Source organism: Neltuma alba, unplaced genomic scaffold (assembly GCF_004799145.2).
Source record: "Neltuma alba isolate B1F8T4 unplaced genomic scaffold, ASM479914v2 tig00011113_pilon, whole genome shotgun sequence".
NCBI lineage: Eukaryota > Viridiplantae > Streptophyta > Magnoliopsida > Fabales > Fabaceae > Neltuma > Neltuma alba.
Genome location: NW_021635851.1, coordinates 252972 through 277336, shown reverse-complemented (window position 1 = coordinate 277336; position 24365 = coordinate 252972). Strand labels below are relative to the sequence as shown.

At 37.5% G+C, this 24365-nt stretch overlaps 1 protein-coding gene across 1 annotated transcript; it reads right to left on the bottom strand.

The window, feature by feature from the left end:
• Positions 1-2941: 2941 nt before the first annotated feature.
• LOC114761273 (cullin-3A) lies at positions 2942-8287 on the bottom strand. Its single transcript, XM_028950607.1, has 2 exons — positions 7805-8287; positions 2942-5310 (listed from the first exon to the last, which is right to left on the bottom strand). The coding sequence occupies exons 1-2, from the start codon at positions 7963-7965 to the stop codon at positions 3273-3275; spliced, it is 2199 nt and encodes a 732-aa protein (XP_028806440.1). The 5' UTR covers positions 7966-8287; the 3' UTR covers positions 2942-3272.
• Between the last annotated feature and the right edge of the window lie 16078 nt (positions 8288-24365).

The following is a 24365-nucleotide window of genomic DNA, read 5'->3' as shown; positions in this document are numbered from 1 at the left end:
CATCTGTGGCAAAGTTGCGACTAATCTCTGTACTTTAGCAAGTTGAGAGAAGATATTCTTCACCCAGTAGGAAAATACTCGAGCCATCTGGAAGACTGAAAAAAGGATATACGCCGGTGAACCTGAAGGAGAGAATATGACGGCTGATGGCAGCAGAGCAAGGAGCTGTGAAACCGGTCTAGTTTGACAATCCTTGCTCATGGTAGCTAGAGTGCAACAGAGAACACTAGGATATGTTGCTCGGATGAGGGAGGGATCTAGCAAGAGGAGAAACAGTAGATGAGGAAGCAATCGAATGAGCAAGAGCCATTCAGAGAAAAAGAGAGTATTTGAGGGGAGGGAAAGATTAGACCTGATGTTGGTTGTTTTGCTAGTGGAAGCAACATTGAAATTATTAAACTAATAGTGTACAAAGTTTCTTTCTCACGTTCTTTTTGTGCAAAGATCTCATTTCTGTTGGGGTGAGCTATCTAACTTGGATGAATCAATCAATCATTCAAACATCCAAATGGCTACTTTGAGGGCCACGCTTGCACACTTATTTTTGCCTCACAGCTTCAACTCCAACACTATACTATCTGCATTTTTTGACTGCTTTGCAAGAGAGGTGAAGTCGGCAACCCCCTTGATGATGTCTCCTTCACGATCGCCGCCGTATACCTTTCTTCAGCCTTCATGATCGCTCAAGGCTTCTGTCTTCTTCTTTTTTGGGGGGGGGGGGGAGAGGAAATCAGAGGATTAACAGCACTCAAAGTGTTGTTTGGGGTTAAGTGCTGAGATGGAAAATTAATGCACATGGCATATTTTGATTGGCTTCCTACACCTCCTTGATCTAATTAACTTGACTAAGCCTTGTCCAAAACTAAATTAATCTAAAGGCTTAAAAGACTTTGTTTTTCATAAACGGGTAAAAATACTCCTAGTGATATACTTCTTTTAGTACTTAATATAAGATCTAGTTGACTAATTTGGATAGATTAAGGAAGTTAGTTAAATTAGTTATTTGTAGTAAATAAATATTGTTTTCCTTAAAATACTCCTACTAATCATATGTGTTTAAAGTACCTGTTAATATATGGAACCACTATAAGGATTATTTGAGGGCAAAATGATTAAATATTGGAGACAGAATGAATAGGACCAAATTGAATATTAAATTATTTCTTATATTAAGTGCTGGAATTATTACCATTAGATGGTGCCACTTATAACAGTAGAGTTATCAGAAATTTTAAGAATGATCATATCAAGTTTGTTATCACTTATATCTCAATTTTAATGAAATTGGTATGCGCAAATTATATGTTACAAAGGTAAAATTTATGTTCATTAAAATTATCACCTAAATTTAATAGATTTGCAATAAATTTTTAAGAGCATCATTTTGAAAGAAAGTTACATATCAATCCTCCTATAATTTCCCTAAAACAAAACTCATTCATCATCACCACCATCATCACGTTGTTAATCAATCGTAAGGAATTTGGCCTACTTACAACAAAAATTAAGGTCTTGTTAAGTTGTGTAAATAATTAAATTTATGAGATTTCCAGTTTAAATCTTGTAAATTTATAATATGTAAATATAATGCTATCCCTAATCCTTAATATAAGAGTTAGTTGACTAATTTGAATAGATTAAGACAGTTTATTGAGTTAGTTAATTGTAATAAATAGATATTGTCTTTCCTAAAATACTCTTACTAATCATGTGTATTAGTTAGAACTACTATTTGATGAAATATTTAATATGCATAACTATTACAAGGACTATCTTAAAAAATAAATAAATATATGAGATAAAATGAATTGAGATTTTATATTTAAAATTAAATTAAAAACCAAACTAAAGTATATCTCAGAAGTTACCGTCTAGAGCGTTCCAATTCGATCTAGACCTCCCTCCTAATTCATTTACAAGTCATACGGCGAAAATTGGAGGAAGCTCAACAGACGAAAGACTCTTCAACATTTGGCTGTTTAGTTTCCTCCAATATCTCATCTCATCGATGACCCGTAAAGTCATGAGTTCTCTTCTCTCGCCATCATATGCAAATCCACAGGAGATCCCATTAAATCCATAGTCATCACGACCCAATTCCGGCGAGTCATTCACATGCCTTCCAAAGGCAAACAGGCAAACAATATATAGTCGGTACGTAAGACGAATCATCGATTGGTTTCATCGTTGATATTCCTATGCTACTTTGGCTAACGTAAGCAAGCATATCCATAAACAAACTAGATAGGAATCAGAAAGCCAAGAAACCCCACATCCGTGAATACTGAAATTGACCTAGCTAGACAGCTATATATTGATATTCCTTATAATTTACACCTCCAAAGGAATGAAGCTTTGTTTATGGGTTCAATGCAAAACTGAAAGAATGGCAAGTACAACAGATTTTCGGGATAACACTGAAGCAATCATCCGCATGCTACTATGCTCTTCCGTTCCTTTTTGTACAGACCATTAAAAATGAGGGCTAGAAATTAGAATTGAGATTGAAAAAATTTATTAAAAAGTATTTAACATGTATGTGGGATTGGGGAGTACTGAGTAGAGATCATATTTCTCAATCCTATCTCTATGAGTTTGTCTAATTTCATGTAATAAAAAATTACTTATGCTTAATACTTTTTTAATGACTTTTTTCAATTGTAATCACAGTCTTTATTTCTTAATATTTTATACCAAATAGAACCTTCATGTTATCCCGATTCTTGTGAAAGCCCGTACGATGAGAAAGTGGGAAAACGAAATATAACCACTCACTCCAAAATTAATGGGAAGAGCAAAATTAATTTCATTTGATAAGTTTGAATCGCATCTCACAGCTGGGTCTAGATGGGCAAAACCCAACCAAATAGGAATTATTTCATTCGTATAATAAGTTATCTCCATGGGCTGAAAAGCTAATGAAATGATTCGGACCAGAAAATGATGATTGGAAATCCAAAATTATCCAAAAACCGTTTATTTTGAGAAACTGGAGATGGATCTTGAGTTTGACGCCTGTGTAGAAGTGACTCATAAAGGTGCAAGCATTTGTTTGAATCCACAAGCTCGAGTCACAGATAAATGAGTTAAATGTTTCTAAAATTGGAGGCAGAAGCCAAATCTTCGTAACAGTTCCCAGCAAGCCCTCCTACTATTAAGAAAAAAGAAAAAAGTGATCGACACGGGCACAGTTCATTGAAACCAACTAAAGCTTGCGGCAATTCATGAACTGGACTCTTCAACTCATGGGGCAACACAAACTGCTCAAGGCTTCAAGCAAGATAGCGATACAGTTTTCTGTCCAATTTATCCCTCTCCAAGAACTCACGCTCAATAAGAGATTCAATTCGCTTTTTAATGACAACGGGATTAGGCAAAAACCGTGACTGCAGCTGCTTTGTGACCTCAGTAACTATATTATTGTGATCTAGAGTCCGCCTTGCTTTCATAATCCTGACAATTGCTGCCTCAATCTGTGGCTTCCTGTCTTCTTCAACTCTCTGCCGAGTTTCTATGTTTTCTGGCTCAGATTCCCTCTGTGCAACAACAGTACCTATCTTCACCTTGATGAACTTGCTTGTGAACTTGTCATTGAAGAAGAATGCATCATCCTCAGCTATGTCCTTACTCATGGGCTCCTTCCGAAGCACATTCTTTCCTTTGACACATGCCAAAGACTGAAGGCACCTTTTCAAATCTGACAAGGGTATCCGTGTGGCCTGCTCTATCTCCTTGCAAGTCAATCCATCAGCATTGTTAAAGAGCATGAGTACACACATCTGGTATGTGGAAACATTCAACTCATGCTTCTGGCCCTTAAATGTTGCTTTCAAATCAGCTGTGCCCATATTTGTTTGCCAGGACAACCTCCTACCATTGTGGGTCCCGAGATAATAACTGCGAAACTTCTCACACACACCCAAGATTTCTACAGGAAGATTGCATTGAGGACTGGGCTGAGTTGGCCACGAACCTGTTGTGAGCACATGGACAGAGAGCGTAGGGCTATCCCCAGTCTCAGCACCATGGCACGCATAGAAACCTTGGATTGTATCCTCAGAGGTCTTCATATCGGTAAACATGCCTTCTAACTTAGAAGTAAATTGATATCCACACTCTGTCTTGAGCTTAACAATTAAACTTCTTTCAGCATCATCAGATACAGTTTTCCCAGAGAGCAGCCTTTTGGCAAGATGTTGCTTGTAATATTTCTCAAATACATCCTTCTCTTGTAGGTACCGGAAAAGCATCATGACTTTGTCCAGCACAACCTCCACATCCTCCTCACCAACCCCCTTCAACCCTCTGCGAAGTTTATCATCCACAAACAAAGAAATGAACTCTGGTGATCGAACATTCAAATTGATGAAATATTCAAAAGAAGAATTCAAGGCATTCTGAAATGTCTTGTCATTGTGGAAAGCCAAAGCGATAATCTTGTCATATTTATCTTTCAAATCCAAGAGTCGCTGCACAAAATCTACAGGATCCCTTAACCTGTCTGGATCTGTAACGAGCTGCTTACCTGTATCACGTATATATGAAGTCATGACCTCTTTGACAATAGAGAGCCCAGCAGGCACCCTGTGAAACAAGTTATACATTCTTCCCAAGTCCTCATATTTGTCATCCACAAGCATGTTCACAAGGCCAGAGTTCTCCATATGAACTAGAGTAAGCATATGACTTTCAATCATCTCCTTCTCTACCACATTGGTAATCTTTGACTCACTAGAAGAATCCAAGTAGTGAGACACTCTCTCAATTTCTTCATTTAAACGTCTCTCGGCTTTCTTAAGATAATCTCCACAATCACACGATTCAATGAACTTCTGGGACTCAAGACAGTAAAAATCAGCAGAAACTTCAAGAAAGTGCTTCTCAAAGTCATCCTGGTAAACAGAGTAACCCAAATCCATTAGCATCTTTGTAATGTTTCTCATCAGGCCCCTATTTATTACCTCACCATTCCTTTCTCTAAGTATAAGATCGAGAAGTGTATCCCGGAGCCTTGCTTGAGCTTTGCTAGAGTGAATCACAACATCCCTCCAAAGATTCAACCCAAGCTCATGAACTGGTGTTTTATGGGTACTCGGTATGAATGTTCTATCCATGTACATCAGTATGTCTCGAATCATTTGCAAAGCCTTGTTGTGATCTGCCCACTTTCTATTGACCTCTTCCAAGAAGATCTCTCCTTGAGAAGCTTCAAGCGATTTAGATATCTCTTTAAGATGATAAGTCATAGTCATAGCAAGTCCTGAGTACAACTTCTCCCCAAATTTATGAAGCACCATGTTATAAGCATTCCTAAATGCACAACACATGATCAATGATCAGAAATATCAGCAACATTGGGAAACTATAGTGGTTATTGTAAGTAAGCTCCGGCAGCCCATTGGAACTACATCATGTTTAAAGAAATATTTTAAGTCTATATGATACAATTGTAAATGGAGATGTCAGACTAAAAATTTTGTTGAACTACGCAACTCAGTATTGCTATAATAGATAATTATTTCATTAACCTAATAATTGAATTTCCGAACATTAATCCTTTCAATTGTTTCTAGTAAGTTTTGAAAATATATGTTTGTTAGCCAAAGATTTCTAAAAAGTCTCGAACTATAAACATTCTAATATTATAAATCGGTAATAGAAACTTTCACCACCTTCATGATTGAGCCAAAAAAAAATAGAAGTCAATGCCTTTTAATTTGATTGTGTGAATCGTGAAAAGGTTAGGAGATCTAAGAACTCAATCTGAAAGCCTCCTGACTATGAACATCACACATTTTTCTGATGTCTCCAAATGATCGGATCTGAACAAGCCTGGGTAGTGGGAACACCAGCTCAAGCTTAACTTGAAGACCAGGGAAACTACAGATGGACATGAAGCCAAGTGGGCAATCATGTTAAGCACTAGGTGCTGGAAACTCTGGGATTTTTGAAGAAGTGTCTTTGCCAATGAAAGCTTTAGGTTGGATCAAATGGTTCGTGAGATGGTGCAGTACTACCTCTGCGCTTTCTTCAGTGCATGCCACATCAAGGCCTCAGATAATAATACTAGCAGGGAAAAGGCGGGATGGAATAAGCCTTCAGAAGGACGGACCAAAGTGAACTGTTATAGAGCACCAAAGGGCTCTAAAAAGGTGGCTGGTGCTGGTGCTATTACACATGATCATGATGGGGATTGGAGAGGAGGAGTCTGCAAAATATTGGGTAATATAGCATCTTGAATGCGGAATTATGAGGAGTGTTAAATGGACTTGAACTAGCATTGGTTTTGGGTTTCAGGGAAGTCCAAGTGGATAATAGCTTAGCCACTTACACATGTACGGGCATGAATGATACCACCGGATTGGTGGAGGACGTCAAGCATTTGCTAGAGAAGAATTGACGAGTGGAAATTAGACATGTATATTATGAGGGAAATAGATGTGCAGACTTCCTAACTAGTTATGCATTAGGTTTGAATGCTGGCAGTCATGGGATGGAGCAACCACACCCAACATATCCTGTGAATATAATACATGAGAACTTTAGGGGTTTTCTGTTGCCTTGCATGTATCCTCTCTGATGCTTTTGATGCATAAATGAACTCCTTTTGATGCCTCAAAAAAAGGAAGCAGCACAACAACTTAGGTACCGCGTCTAGCCATAATGTCGTCTAATACACCAATGTTAGACAACAAGTACAATATCAATATTAGACTATTAGTACAATATCAAAAGAGATATAAACGGCCAATCTTCGTCTTTCAAAAAAAGGCAATATAAAGTTTTCAAAGGTGCTCTTTGACACATGGGAAATATTTTTCCAAGCACCTGGAAGCCTATTTATAAGATGTTTGAATATAATAAATATGAAAAAAAAAAATTTAACTTGCACACGCTCTAATAATATAGGGGGCTGATTTCTTTATATATTTCAGGCTCAAATGTTTTCCAGGAACGTGAAAAATTACTGTACTGACAACAAAGACCTCCTGGGTGATAAAGCTGAAGTTACTCGCAATCATTTTCCTATTCCATTATGATTATGTTCTCCCAGTCATTACTATTTTGAAACATGATTTCAAAAAATTTTAAATTCATAACTCATCTCTACTATTGCTATTTTGAAAATACAAGAACTCATTAGTCTATCAAAAAAAAAAAATACAAGAACTCATTAAGTGAGAAATCGGGACAATACAGGGGGGTGAAGGTACTAACAAAGAAAAAGAATATCAGCCTATAAAGGGCAATCCAGTCCCTGCTCGTATACGATGAAGAAATTTCATTTAAAACCCAAGAGAGGAAGTCCACAAGGATGAAACTTATCACATAAAAGTTGAGAAGGAAGACACCTCTCATTAAAGAAATAGACTTAAGATTACATCGACATTTGCTGGTGAAAAAAATCATCCAAAGCCCCTTAAAAAATTTAATACTATGGCTTGACAGTAATTCTTGAATTATAAGTTATTCACGTTAAATAGACTTCTAATAACAAACATAATCATTTAATTTCAATCAACTTGAGAGAAGAAAACCTGTTTCTAATTTTCATGCCCTTAGACTACAGTTTATTAACATGGAAGAAATAAAAGCAGACTTTAGGAGACCCGTTAAGTCATATAACCACCGTCATACAACACATAACCACATTATCCAGCCAAAGATCAACAGGAAGGAAAAAGGAAGAATTTAATTTTATTGCACACGAACTTACTTATAACATCAAGAACTGAAGAAAGTAGCTAGAAGAACTAATAAAGAACATTCATTTCAGTAAGGCATGCAAAGCAAGGAAGCAAACCTATAAAGCTCTTCAAAACTAAGTCCACTAGCATTATGATTGTAAATCTCATGAATTGCATGCTCCAAAACCTTCCACGTCTTATCTGCATATTTTGGATCCACCACAACCCGGTGCTTAAACGCCTCTATTTGGAAGCCCCTCTTCTTCTGGGCACTCATGTTCTTTAATTAAACTAATCCAGAGCTTTCACAATAAAATCAAACCAATCCTGAACCTGAATTTAGACGCCGAAGTGAGCCTAGACACTTAATTCAAAAAAGATCCTCAGAATTCAGTGATCGAGACAGGCGGAAAACCCTAGCGTCGCTGGATGCTGTTGAATTATGACTTTTTGCTTTGAGGACTTTAGGATGCTAAACGAATTCACATACTAGGGTTTTTCAGTCAAGACGAGAACCAGCATAGACAGACCTAAGAAGAAAATACGGGGAGGAACAAGAGAGAGAAGAAAAAACCCCGAAGCTGGGCTCTCCTGGACTCCAAAGCGCTAAAGCTAGGGGCTACAATACTGTCTTTTTCTGAAGAGCATTATACTACTAGTTGTTTCCCATTTCCCTAAAACTAATGTGACCCATTTCAATTTTACATTATTGATTATTTTATTAAAAAAATTGGCCAAACAAATTATTTTTAATTCTTAAACTAAATACTACCTCTGGTCCTAATTATAAAACCCAGTTAATTAATTTGATGAGATTAAAAAAAGTTAAATTAGTTATTTGTAATAAATAAGTGTTGTCTTTCCTAAAATATCGTTACTAATCAACTATATTGGTTAGAATTACAATTATTAGAAGAACTACCTTGAAAAAAAATGTATAAATATGAGAGACAAAGTGGATTGGGGTCTTATATTTAGAACCAAAATAAAAGTCAAATATGGTCTTATATTAAGGACCGGAGGTAGTAACTATCATCTTCAGTCCTTAATATAAAACCTCGTTTGATTTTTATTTTAATCATAAATATAAGACTTCAATCCATTTTGTCTCTCATATTTATTCATTTTTTTCCAATATAGTCCTTCTAATAATAATAGTGATAGCCAATAAACTTGATTAGTGAGGATATTTTAAAAAAAAATAATACCTATTTATTACAAATAACTAACTTAACTTATGATTTTAATCTACTCAAATTAATCAACTAGCTCTTATGTTTAGAACCAGATGTAGTATTTTATATTATAGATAAATTTGATTATCATGTAAAGACTGCTATGGGAGTGAATATGATTCACATAACCCCAATCTTTTGTGTAAACCAAAAGTATAGTAATCTTACTTATAGACTAATAGTTTGAGTGAGCTGGGAGTTGACTATTTTAATCTTTCTTCACGAGTTTTTACTTACATTTTTATTAAAAAAATAGTTAAATTAAATATTTCTAATAAATAGGTGTTTTCATTTATAAAATATTTTTATTAATCATATGTGTTTGAATCATCTCTTGATAGAAACTGTTTAATCTATGCAATCATTATAAGAATTACTTGCAGCAAAATGGATAAATATTAGTGTAGGAAAATGGGCCAGTCCACCCTTGGTGGATTGGGCCCAAGCCCATTAAATTTGGGGCTCTAATGCAAATAACATAACCTGTGGGTCTTAAATAGTTATTTGCAATTTTTCCTTCAGAATATGGATAAGGACAGACGGGGCGGTAGTTTTATTTTTCAGAGAGAGATAGGATCAGTTTAAAAACAAAACTGATTTATTCAACCGCTTTTCAACTTCTTCCCGCCTGCGTATCTCCTCTCCTCTTCTCCTCCAACACACAAAAAGTGCATTTGCTGTGAACGTTGATTCCTATTCATTACTGTGATCGGAATTCCGCGCGTGGCTACCTAATCTAAGATTACTCGGCACTTCAGGTATGCCCGAATACCATTATTGGCATCAGAGCAAGGTTCTATTTCTTCCGCTGCCCTGTTTCATCTTCTGCGTTGTTTTTTTTTTTTTGTTTTGTTGTGTGCCTCACGGTTGGCACTTCATTCCCACTTCAGTGATTTGCTCCCAGATATTAAGCAAATCTTCTCTTTATATTCAGCATGATAGTTGTTTATAATGATTCTGTGTTATTAGTTTTTTTTTCCCGCTTCCATGAACGTCGGATGTGAGAGTTTTTTTTTGTTTGTTGTCTCCAACAATTATATGATAGTATTCTGCATGGGAGATGACCGAAAACAATTAAAAACATCTGAAAAACGGTAGAAACGTAGGTTTGGAAGCATGGAATTCATGATGAGAGAGACCCGTTTTCGCACAGTGAAGTTTTTCGTTTTGGGTGTCTGAAAAATGAAGGTTTTAGGCTTCAAAAATTATCCCATTGCGTAGAGCTCGGAAAAACGAAGAAAATGACACCAAGAACGCGAAGAACGGACGTCGGACGGAGGACATATGGGGGAGAGAACAATCCGGGTCCGACGGACCCGACCCGCGACGGAAACCGGGTCGGTCAGACCCGGCTGGAGGTTGAAGACAACCTCCAGCCCCCAAACGACGTCGTTTTGACGTCGTACACAAAAAAAAAAAAAACCAGGCGGGGCGGATGCGTTGGTTGGGCTGGCTTGGTCCGGATCCGGATAGGACCGGACCAAGCCCAACCCAAAAAAAAAAAAAAAAAAAAAAAACAAATATAAAAATATATATAATGATTTAAAAAAAAAAAATCCCCAGAATTGCCACGTGGCGCGTGCCGCCACGTGGCACACCTCATAGACACGTGGACACCACCACCTGAAAGGTGGTGGCGCGTTCGGGCCGCCGTAACGGCGCGTGTCCTCTTCTGCCGGACCCATGGCGGCGCGTGACGTACACGCGCCGACAGCGAGAGTGGGCGAAGTTTTAAAAAAAAAAAATTCGCTAACTCTTCCTTCTAGGGGCGCGTGTAGGCGCGTGAATGGTCCAATTGGGGTGTGGTTTGTCTCTAAAAATCCCTAAAATTAGGATCTTCATTTTAATATATATTTTGATAATTTTAGAGACAATTTAGGATCCATTTATGAGTATTTTGGTGCGTTTTCTGGTGTTTTTATGTGGATAAAAATTCCAGAATATTCAAAATAATTTATATTATTTTGTTCTAGGTGAAAATGGAGCAAGAGGCTTCTAGTAGCACTGAAAATACCGATCATGGTTCATTGGAATACTCATTCCTAGGTGATGGAATTCCAGAATATGAACCTGAGGATGAGGATCCTGAGGAGGACCCTGAAGAGGTTCCTCAAGAAGACCCAGAGGAGTTAGTGGCTTCCGGACCTGAGTCGGAAACTATGTTCCCCACTGAACCTCTCCCATTGAACCTCAATTAGTCTATAAAGATTCACTGGATCTCCCTAATGAAATTGAAGTTGAGGAAGGAGAAGAGGTGAACCAACCTTTGACCCCCGCATTAGCTATGAGTATAGCTGAGAGAGATGCAGCAAAACTGACAAATATAAAAGGAATCAATGGCGTGCTCGCCAATTACATCCAATACATGACCGATAAGAAGAATACAGAATTCTACCTTAAAGTCATAATGGAGTACATAAGAGCAATAAGGGTTAGAGGCGGACCTAAAGGCAAACCCATAAGAAAATCTTACTGGATTTGGGCCATAGAGCTAGTATCCTCTTTTATGAACAAAAAACGCAAACTCAGGAGCCTAAGGAAAGCAATGCTTGATTACCTTTATGTGCATATTAAATAATGTAATATTTACATATGCTTTATTAATATTTGTTGTATTAAGTTTTTTTTATGGTTTCATGCATTGTAAACAGACTAAATATGTTGTTTCATTTAATGAAATTACTTGAATTGTTGTTATATGATTATCTTGTGAATAGTATGTGTATGCTTTTTATAAGTGGGAGCTTTTAGAAGATAAGACTTCTAAGAGTCATAATTTTACTTTGAAGTGCTTATATAAAATCCTTGATAGGAAATAATGTTTGTTGCTTGTATCTGTGTGATGGGAGGTACAAACGTATGCTCTTGATCATGGATCTTGCAGCAACATTACTTTCTGATCAAGGATGATATAAGTACAAGACATTGTACACTTCGCTGTGCTATATATAACTAAGATGTTCTATGGTACGTCTCTTTTAGAGAGAACGTAGAATAATGTGGGATAAATTTGCTTCAGAACTGAAAATGGCAACCAAGAACATAATTGCTGAGCTTAATAAGGGAGAAAAGCTCAACGGGGATAACTGGGACATATGGCACCGAAAGGTTCAATACATCTTGGAGGAACAAGATGCGGTTGAACCTTTAACCACTGCAATGGTCGAACCTGAAGCTGGGAATACGGCCCAACATAGGAGAGACCAAGAGGCTTACCTAGTGTGGAAGAAGAAAAACAGCATAGCAAGAATTACGCTTCTGAGTGCCATGGCTGATGACATTATGTGCGAGTTTGAGAGGCACAAAACTGCACAGGCTATGTGGATAGCGTTAAAGGACAAGTTTGGTGGTACTTCTACCACTAAACTTAGAAGGTTGACGATTAAGTTCGACACCTATAAGCTCAAGCCAAACAATCCAATGAAACAACATTTGAGAGAGATGGCCAACATGATCAGAGAACTTAAGGAAGCAGGCCATGTCCTGTCTGATGAACAGCAAGTACAGGCTGTTATCAGATCGCTTCCTGCTAGCTGGGAACACATGAAAGTCAACCTGACCCATAATGAAAACATCGTTACTTTTAACGATGTAGCCAAACACTTGGAGCTGGAGGATGAACGTTTAGAGGCTTACAAGACCTCTGGACAAGCTTATTACACCGAGGATGCCGGTACTTCCCAATCAAGGCCCGATTCCAAGAAGGGCAAGAAGTTTCAAAAGAAAGGGAAGAAGGGTGGTCCTCAATCCAAAAAAGGAAAGAAGCAATTCAAGAAGAAGGGAAAGAAAGGTGGGAAGAAGAAGCTAGACCTGAAGAAGGTCAAATGCTTCGCCTGCCAGAGAATGGGCCATTTCGCACGTGACTGTTCAAAACAGGCTGAGAGCGAAAAGGTATTAGTGGATTATGTGAATTCACATGTTTCATATGTTTCTAGTACTGTTTTTCTAACAGAACCTGTTTCTTCTTCTTGGATTATAGACTCAGGCTCCACAGACCACGTAACCAGGGATCGAGGATCCTTTATCGAGTACCGTCGGTTGCCGTATCAAAGCAAGTGGCTTTACGTTGGGAACAACGCGAGGATCGAGGTTAAAGGTTTGGGCACCTGCAAATTTACTTTGCGTGGTGGGAAGACCTTGATACTCCATGATGTACTTTATGCTCCTGACATCCGGCGGAACTTGGTTTCTGTATTGTGTCTGTTAGAATTTGGGTTTAATGTAAACTTTCATGGTAAAGTTGCAGACATTTTTAGCAACTCTGTTCTTTATGGTTCAGCTTTCCTGTTTAAGAAGTTCTTTGTTTTAGATATTGTTGGTGATTTCAATAGTAATGAATGCTTTGCTGTTTCTTCGAATAACATTGACATAAACACCTGGCATGCTAGACTAGGACACATTAATCAAAATAGAATGATTAAACTAGCAAAAGAAGGATTGTTGGGTGCCATTCCCAATATGGAAATGTCACTATGTGAGAACTGTCTAGCTGGTAAGGCAACAAGAAAGCCTTTCGGTAAGGGAAAAAGGGCTGAAACTCCATTGCAATTAATCCATTCTGATATTTGCGGTCCAATGAGTGTGAGGGCAAGACACGGAGCTTGGTATTTTATTACCTTTATTGACGATTTTTCACGATATGGTCATGTCTATTTGATCTCGCATAAGTCTGAAGCTCTTGAGTGCTTTAGACGATACATAAATGAGGTAGAGAATCAAATGGACAGTAAAATTAAAGCATTACGAACTGATCGAGGTCGTGAATATTTATCTGATCAATTCAAACAGCTCTGTGAAGAAAAAGGGATAATCAGACAACTGACTATCCCTGGCACTCCACAACAAAATGGGGTTGCTGAAAGAAGAAACAGAACTCTTTTAGACATGGTTAGGTCAATGATGGCTCAAGCAAACCTGCCAATTTCTTATTGGGGTGATGCTTTGTTAACGGCAACCTTCATACTTAACCGTGTACCCTCAAAATCAGTCGCTTCCACACCCTACGAGTTATGGACAAAACGCAAACCAGATCTAAGCATCTTGAGACCCTGGGGGTCAGCGGCGTATATCCATGATGCTTCTCATAAGCATGGGAAGTTGGGTCCCCGAGGAAAGAAATGTATCTTCATAAGGTACTCTGAACAATCAAAGGGATACGTTTTCATAGGTGAAAACGAAGATGGAACCGTGACTGAAATAGAATCAAGAGATGTAATATTCATTGAGACTGAATTTCCTAATAGAGGAGATGTTGACCGTACCGTTTCTCTTTATGAACACAGGAACAAGACAGTACAGAACAAATTGACAAACCAGAATCGTCTAGGTGTGTCAATCTGAGTGGGAGCCAAGAAAGGTCAACACCAAGACCTGAACAAAGAAAAAAGATAAGCAAAAAGCTCCCGTCAGAAGGAGTAACAGGGAAAGTGTTCCCAAAAGACGCTTTCAAATAGAAGGCGAATCTCTCTTAGTTACTCCAGAAGGGGATGATGAGCCCCGTTCTGTACGAGAAGCCTTGTCAGGTCCTGCGAAAGATGAATGGATGAAAGCTATGGAAGAAGAAATGGACTCAATGAACAAGAACCAAGTTTGGGTGTTAGTTGATCTTCCAAAAGGGCGTAAAGCCATTGGGAACAAGTGGGTTCTCAAAATTAAAAGAAAAGTGGATGGATCAATTGACAAATACAAGGCTCGATTAGTGGCAAAGGGGTACACGCAACAGGAAGGAATAGATTACGAAGATACATTCTCACCTGTTGTGCGTTTCAATTCTATTAGACTTATTTTGGCAATAGTAAACAGTTTAGATCTAGAATTACATCAGATGGATGTAAAAACCGCATTTCTGAATGGTGATCTGGATGAAGAAATCTATATGGAACAACCATTAGGTTTCATTGAAAAAGGAAAAGAAAATAAAGTTTGTAAACTCAAAAGGTCCATTTATGGATTGAAGCAGTCATCCAGACAGTGGTATTTGAGGTTTCACAAAGCGATAACCTCATATGACTTCCAAATGATAGAGGAAGACCACTGCGTCTACATTAAGCGGTTTGAGGGTAATTTTGTCATATTATCCTTATATGTAGACGATATACTATTAGCCGGAAATAGTCTAGATTCGGTGGTGGCTATTAAAGAATGGCTTTCGTCGAATTTTGAAATGAAAGACATGGGTGAAGCAGAATACATACTTGGAGTTAAGATCCAAAGAAATCGTTCAAAACGAATCCTCTCTCTTTCACAAGAGAATTATATCAACAAGATTCTTGAGCGATTTAACATGAAAGACTGCAATCCCATGAGTACGCCCGTTGCCACTGGAGTGGCTTTGAGTTCTGACATGTGTCCCAAAACCGAATCTGATAAAAAGAAGATGGAAAGAGTTCCATATGCCAGTGCTGTTGGTAGTCTGATGTACGCAATGATGTGTACAAGACCAGACATCTGTTATGCAGTGGGACTGGTGAGCAGATTCCAGTCTAACCCCGGTGAAAAGCATTGGAAAGCAGTGAAGAGGATCTTGAGGTACTTAAAGGGAACTTCCAATTATGCACTGTGCTACGAAGGAGGTGACCTGCGTCTTGTTGGGTACTCCGATGCTGATGTAGGCGGAGATGAAGAAGAACGAAGGTCAACTTCAGGTTATACCTTCTTACTCAACAATGGCGCCATATGTTGGAGTAGCAAGAAGCAAACGTGCATTGCCTTACATTCGATGGAAGCTGAGTTTGTGGCTTGCACTGCAGCAGTGCAAGAGGCTTTATGGCTGAAGAGATTTATAGAACACCTTGGATTTGGAAACGAGAGTACCAGTCCAGTGATGGTATACTGTGACAATACTGCAGCCATAGCCTATACTAAAGATCCTAAGTATCACAGCAAAACCAAGCATATTGACATCAAGTATAATTTTGTTAGAGATTACATAGCACAAAAGATTGTTACTGTACAATATATTTCAACCAAATGTATGGTAGCAGATCCTCTGACAAAGCCAATAGGCGAAAAAGTTTTTAAAGAACATGTACAAGCCCTTGGCATACGTAAAGTGTAATATGAACGCTTCATTAATGAAATTGTATTTCGTTATCACTTTATGTGTTTGTCCGAAAGTATACAATGTCTAGTATGTCGTACAGGTTAAAAAGGTTGACTCTCTCACACGGGCAACCGCCTTTGACACTCATGTGGAGTGAACAAAGATGAGACATTTGTGTTCACCAGTAAAGCAGCAATGAATGCTGATATGGTAGAGAAGAAACACAAACTTTATGTCGCCTTGACTAAAGTGTAGCAAGTCAAGATGAGATCCACGTTGATAAAGTTGGATCGAAGTTTGGAATCCCACTTCCATAATACCTGTAGCCAGACAACAAACTCTTCAACGTCGACGTCATAACAATGAGCAGAATTGAAGAATTTGGGTTTAGATACTGAGTGTGTCTGGACCTAAGTCTGTACGGTGTTAATAATAAATCTAAATCGACATACGCTCTTATAGTAAAAGAGTAACACCGTAGCATGTGTTTCATACCACATGTGCTGAAAGAACCGCAAAAGGGAAGCAAGTGAAAGATCCCTGCTTCATTGCTGTGTGAGTCCCAGGGAGGAATTATCCTCCTATTGGTGTCCTTTGACTTTGACAATATCATGAAGATATGTTTCAGTGACTGCTACTTTGGCATATGTCCTATGGTCATGATTGATGCGATCTAAGGTAGTATGCTAAGAAAGCGACTGATTCATTTCAAAGTGATGTTTGGGCGAAAGGAAGATTGACTGTGATATACACACCTATGCTAGTGTCTGTGACATGTCCCTTATGAAATTTTGTGGTCGTAAGTGTGGATACTAGACATAAGAGAAAGGTAATCTGAGTCAACTTTTGACTCAAGAGGGATTAGATTTACCATGAAAAAGTGTATATAAGTAAATCTAGGACATCTGAGGCATAATTTTAAAATTCACGCTACACAAAAGGAGAAGGTAACTTGTGCTGGTCCTATAAAAGGATTTCTAGTACAGGCACCTAAATGAAGACGTCATGCCCACGCGGTCACGGCAAAGCACTAAGTATGAAACTAAGGGGAGGCGAAGAGACGAGACCCTTGACATCTAATCCACCAAGTGTGAGTGGGAGATGTAGGAAAATGGGCCAGTCCACCCTTGGTGGATTGGGCCCAAGCCCATTAAATTTGGGGCTCTAATGCAAATAACATAACCTGTGGGTCTTAAATAGTTATTTGCAATTTTTCCTTCAGAATATGGATAAGGACAGACGGGGCGGTAGTTTTATTTTTCAGAGAGATAGGATCAGTTTAAAACAAAACTGATTTATTCAACCGCTTTTCAACTTCTTCCCGCCTGCGTATCTCCTCTCCTCTTCTCCTCCAACACACAAAAAGTGCATTTGCTGTGAACGTTGATTCCTATTCATTACTGTGATCGGAATTCCGCGCGTGGCTACCTAATCTAAGATTACTCGGCACTTCAGGTATGCCCGAATACCATTAATTAGAAACAAAATTGACTGGGGTCTTATATTTAAAACCAATTAAATCTCTAACTAACTCTTATATTAAGGGCCTGCAAATACTTAATTATTCATGTTCTTTACAATTTAATTATATTATAATGATAAGGGAAATCCTTAATTAAATTTAGTTGAAATGTTAGAATCCAAATTTAGGCCTCTATTTTTATGAAACTCCTAATCAAACCATGAGGCCTTATTAAATACTACATCCGATCCAAAATATAAGAGTTAATTTGTAGCATAATTCTAAAATATCCCTCTATAATTAAAAAGGAAAATTGAAGGTGATGTAAGGCTAATTTTGATTTGGATTATAGTTGAATCTGATTAAGATTTAATTATAATTAATTATGATTTAATTTCCAAAATATAATACACCAAGTATTAACCGAAAAGAATGGTCTGTTAGCAAAAAAGAATGGATTCAATTGGTAAGAAGTTGATTTATAGCTCACAAGGTGGTGAGTTTGAAATCCGATGTCAGTATAAGAATTTTATTGATAGGCGATATGTAAGTATTTTTATAAATATTTCATGAACATGGAGGCATCGCCTAGTGAGCTTTGAGGACTTAATTTGATAGTCATTCACAAAATTATATGAAATAATTGAATAACAACTTGTATAATCAAAATTGATCTTATTAATATTATTATGCACCAATTATTCTAATTATATAGTCCGAATGTTGTTAACGCTTAAAATAAATAAATAGTTAATTATATGTTAATGTTTAATGTTAATAATTATGTTCAAGAGGAAGTCTTTTCAAGAATTATTGGTGGCAAAGAACAGGAAGGAGCTCAAGGGATTGAAAACTTGCACAGAGGCAGGAAACTAAAAAACAAGAAATGGGACACACAAGGAAAAACAAAAAAAAGCCTCCTATTTTCCGATGAACCACACGCCAACTTTCTGCTAACACTTAATACTTCTCTGCTATTAAATATATGACTCATTTTGTAGTATTAATTATATTACAAAATGAGGTTTATATTTAGGGAAAATGACATTGAGGTCCCACAGAACCAAAAATACAGCAAAAAGGTCCCCTGAAATCCCATAATTTTTCTGAAGTCCCAAAGGGACTTAGATGCAATTTTCAGAATTTGGAAATTACCCTCTTGCCCTTGCTTATGAGATTCGAAAATGCTGAAAGGAGATTAGAGCCTCTGTTTTTTGTTCGACCGGAAGAAAGCTGAAACCGTGTTGTGCCTTCGTGCTGCTGGAAATCCGGTGACAACCCATCGCGGTGCTCAAATTCCCCTCACAACCTGCTGAAAATCGTGAGCCTTTGTGCTGGTTGGTGTGTGTTGTGATTTAAATTGGGTTTGTAGAATGATAATGGGTGCTCTGTTTTTAGGTAGTTTTCTTCTGTTTTGACGTTAGTTTAGTGGCAAAGAAAGAAAAAAATGAAGGTTAGTGAGGGTAGAAACCCTTAGCACGAAATGGGACTGTGTTGTCAATCAGGCCGCGATTGCTGTCAATGTGTGCCGCTACACTTGTCAATGTAGCTCCTTAAGTTGTCAATGACAGTTGCGTGCTTCTTGATGCAGGTTTAAGTTACTGATGGTATTTCAAAGCTTTTGTTTTTTGTTTAGGATTCAGAAGTTAATGAATGGAAAAGCTGTGTTTTTGGTTGGTGTGTGTTGTGATTTAAGTTGGGTGTGTAGAATGATAATGGGTGCTCTGTTTTTGGGTTGTTTTCCTCTGTTCTGACGTTAGTTTAGTGGCAAAGGAAGAAAAAGATGAAGGTTAGTGAGGATAGAAACCCTTAGCACGAAATGGGATTATGTTGTCAATCAAGCCGCGATTGTTGTCAATGTGTGTCACTACACTTGTCAATGTAGCTCCTTGAGTTGTCAATGACAGTTGCGTGATTCTTGATGCAGGTTTAAGTTACTGATGGCAAGTACATCTGGAAAACATCTATTTTGCTTTGTTCATGTAGGAAGAAAGTTTATAAATAATGGAGAAGATAATATGAGATATGTGGGAGGTAGTGTAAGAACAACCAATGTAAAGGAGGGCACAAGTTATGAAGCATTGAAGGAAATTATATCATCAATTGCTGGAAAAGAAAGCAACTCATTTCTTCTGAAATTCTCAGTTGTGTTTGATAAAAAAACTTTTGTGGAGTTGGTAGATGATGATGGGGTGGAACATTTGATAAAGTTCAATGAAGAAAGTGGTCATGTGTATGTCGAAAAAAATAAAAATGAGGACCACATAAAAGCAACAAGGGATAATACAATAGAGGAGCAAGATGTGTAAGTATAGTTGAACAAAACTGTAAATGGGTGTGAAGGGAATTTTTTGTAAATGGATACACACCAATAGTTAGTTTCTCGTAATTACATGCAACCCCTGTGTTTTTTTGGGATGGGTTGTGAAATAGGTGTAGTTTCATGTATATGAAGGTGTAAATGAAAGTTGACTATGAATTGGCATGTTAGATTCTGCTGTCATTTAAGTTGTCATACCTGCACCCTGTATTGTCATTAGACCTGTTATGACTTATCAATAGAGCACTGTCACTTGTCAATTAATTTGCTGATGTAAGTTGTCAACAATATGAATTCAAGTTACATAACTTGTTTTAGTAACATATGATATTTTCAATCACTCTGTCATATTATATTTTTGGTTATTTGTCATATATAATCATTATTAATGAAGTGTCAATGGTGGCACTGTGACTTGTCAATGGTGGCATAGTGACTTGTCAATCATGTCCTTAAAACTTGTTAATGGTGGCGCTGTGACTTGTCAATGGTGGCACTGTGACTTGTCGTTGGTAGCACTATGACTTGCCAATGGTGTCACACTGACTTGTCATTGGTGGCACTATGACTTGTCAATGGTGGCACACGGACTTGTCATTGGTGGCAATGTGACTTGTCAATGGTGGCACTGTGACTTGCCAATGGTGGCACACTAAGTGGATTTTGAGCACCACGGTGGATTGTTAAAGTTACAAAAATGAGGCTGAATAGTTGATATGCCTTGCTTGGAGTTCAAAGTATTTGTGAAGATTGTATGCTCTGTAGTGGTTACTATATTCCTTTGTGGGGATTTCTATTTCCATATTGATGATTGCGTCTGAAAAAGAGGACGAATAAAGGGCACTTCAATCCCAAACACTTTATGGCAACACACACTGTGTGTATTTATTTGCTGCTGTTATACTTGTCAATGACTACTCTTATAGTTGTCACTAGCAGCTTGCATAGTTGTCACTGTATGCTCTGTTAGTTGTCACTGGATGCTGTGTTAGTTGTCACTGGATACTGTGTTAGTTGTTATCATGTACCCTGTTAGTTGTCACTGGATGCTGTGTTAGTTGTCATCACATGCTCTGTTAGTTGTCAGTGGATGCTTAGTTGACTAGATGCTCTGTTAGTTGTCACTGAATGCTCTGTTAGTTGTCATTGAATGCTCTGTTAGTTGTCACTGCATGCTCTGTTACTTGTCACTGGATGCTGTTACTTCACACTGGATGCTCTGTCATTTCTCACTAGGTGCTCTGTCATTTCTCAGTGGATGCTCTGTTAGTTGTTAATGGATGTTGTTTTTTGTTACTGGATGCTCTATCCCTTGTCACTGGATGCTATGTTACTTGTCACAATATACTCTGTCCCTTGTCACTGGATGCTGTGTTGTTAGTAAAACCTTTTGATTATGTGTTTTTTTTTGCAGATGAACTGTTTCCATATGATGTTGCGTGCTGTTAAGTCAGATGAACTGTTTCCATACGATGTTGCGTGCTGCAAGATATACCATGCCACGATACTCCAATGATGAATTGCAAGAGTTAAATGTTGGCTGTTTGTGGTGGTTGGTTACCCATCCACAAAATGAACATAGGGATGAAGTAATGTCAATGCTATCGGACTTCAACAAGAGCAAGAGGAGGAGATAGAGGAGTCCATTAATTTTTTGTTCTGTTATGCCAGGATGTGTTATTGACAAGTCACTATGCCACCATTGACAAGTCACAGTGCCACCATTGACACTTCATTAATAATGATTATATATGACAAATAACCAAAAATATAATATGACAGAGTGATTGAAAATATCATATGTTACTAAAACAAGTTATGTAACTTGAATTCATATTGTTGACAACTTACATCAGCAAATTAATTGACAAGTGACAGTACTCTATTGATAAGTCATAACAGGTCTAATGACAATACAGGGTGCAGGTATGATAACTTAAATGACAGCAGAATCTAACATGCCAATTCATAGTTAACTTTCATTTACACTTTCATATACATGAAACTACACCTATTTCACAACCCATCCCAAAAAAACACAGGGGTTGCATGTAATTACGAGAAACTAACTATTGGTGTGTATCCATTTACAAAAAATTCCCTTCACACCCATTTACAGTTTTGTTCAACTATACTTACACATCTTGCTCCTCTATTGTATTATCCCTTGTTGCTTCTATGTGGTCCTCATTTTCATTTTCTTCGACATACACATGACCACTTTCTTCATTGAACTTTATCAAATGTTCCACCCCATCATCATCTACCAACTCCACAAAAGTTTTTTTTATCAAACACAACTGAGAATTTCAGAAGAAATGAGTTGCTTTCTTTTCCAGCAATTGATGATATAATTTCCTTCAATGCTTCATAACTTGTGCCCTCCTTTACATTGGTTGTTCTTACACTACCTCCCACATATCTCATATTATCTTCTCCATTATTTATAAACTTTCTTCCTACGTGAACAAAGCAAAATAGATGTTTTCCAAATGTACTTGCCATCAGTAACTTAAACCTGCATCAAGAATCACGCAACTGTCATTGACAACTCAAGGAGCTACATTGACAAGTGTAGTGACACACATTGACAACAATCGCGGCTTGATTGACAACATAATCCCATTTCGTGCTAAGGGTTTCTATCCTCACTAACCTTCATCTTTTTCTTCCTTTGCCACTAAACTAACGTCAGAACAGAGGAAAACAACCCAAAAACAGAGCACCCATTATCATTCTACACACCCAACTTAAATCACAACACACACCAACCAAAAACACAGCTTTTCCATTCATTAACTTCTGAATCCTAAACAAAAAACAAAAGCTTTGAAATACCATCAGTAACTTAAACCTGCATCAAGAAGCACGCAACTGTCATTGACAACTTAAGGAGCTACATTGACAAGTGTAGCGGCACACATTGACAGCAATCGCGGCCTGATTGACAACACAGTCCCATTTCGTGCTAAGGGTTTCTACCCTCACTAACCTTCATCTTTTTCTTTCTTTGCCACTAAACTAACGTCAAAACAGAGGAAAACCACCCAAAAATAACCCAAAAACAGAATACCCATTATCATTCTACACACCCAATTTAAATCACAACACACACCAACCAGCACAAAGGCTCACGATTTTCAGCAGGTTGTGAGGGGAATTTGAGCACCGCGATGGGTTGTCACCGGATTTCCAGCAGCACGAAGGCACAACACGGTTTCAGCTTTCTTCCGGTCGAACAAAAAACAGAGGCTCTAATCTCCTTTCAGCATTTTCGAATCTCATAAGCAAGGGCAAAAGGGTAATTTCCAGATTCTGAAAATTGCATCTAAGTCCCTTTGGGACTTCAGAAAAATTATGGGATTTCAGGGGACCTTTTTGCTGTATTTTTGGTTCTGTGGGACCGCAATGTCATTTTCCCTTATATTTACGTCCAAAAAAATATTTTGTAGTTCTACGAAACTAGGGACTTTTTTTAATGTCAATTGTAATTCTAATTTGCGGCGACTACGTGCAGCTCGCCATGTCCTTTGGGTGATTTTGTATCCTGTTTATTGAAAGTCCCTATTCCAACGAATTTGAGGTAAGGCGAAGGAGAAATAGGGGTTCCGCGTGGCAATTGAGTTAACTGGTGGATGAGCACGCCTCTAATGCGTTCGTCTTCTGCTTCTTCGCAATCGCAGCTGGCCCTGGTCAGCTCCCACACTGTAGCTTTTGATTTTTCATATACGCCGATGAGTTTAGGTTTAGCAGACCTTACATTTATAATTATTTGATGTTGAAGGCCAAGTCTTTTCAAGATAATAATTTCATTATTCGGCGGCAAACAACAAGGAGGAGCTCAGGGGAGTGAAAATTTGCACAGTGGTTAGGTTTGTGTGATGAGCATCCAAACACATCAACTCTTAAGTCTTATCTGTACACATTAGATTTGCATGATTAAGTTTTAAAATTTTCAATTGATTGTTTTAAATAAAAATCATTTGTTGAAAAAAAATGATATTTAAAAAGTTATCTTTATTTTTGATTCTATATATATTACAAAAAAATTAAAATTAAAATAAAAAAAATTTAAACTCCAAATATAATGCGTTTGAAACTGATTGTGCTCTTGTGAACTTGAAAGCGGAAGCTAAGGGTTATTTCTAAATAAATTATTGTCATTTTAATTAATGTATACTGTTATGTATCAGGAAAAGTTACTTTGTTAATATCAAATTTAAGCCTGTAATTTCTCAATTAAGACTTGTCATCCCCAGATAAATTGTTGTCACGGGTTGAAGTCAAGTAAAAGAGTTAACTTATATTTTTGTTTGCATTATAAGGTTAACAAATATTTGGTGGTTCAATAGTCATCTTTCCTTTTGTTGGCCCAAATGACCACGGGTTAGTAGGATTAAATTCCATCCAATCACTTTTTTGAAATATTCTCACATGGCCAAAAAAAAAATTTATCAGCAACCACCGTACCAATGGCTGGCAGCTGGTGAAGGGTTGAGCCTTTTGGAAAAAAAAAAATACAAAAAGTATTTTTATCATTTCATCAAATTTTAAAATTTCAATTTGGGAATGACTTCTATGACAATTGTCCTTTCAAAACTATTTTTAATTAAATCTA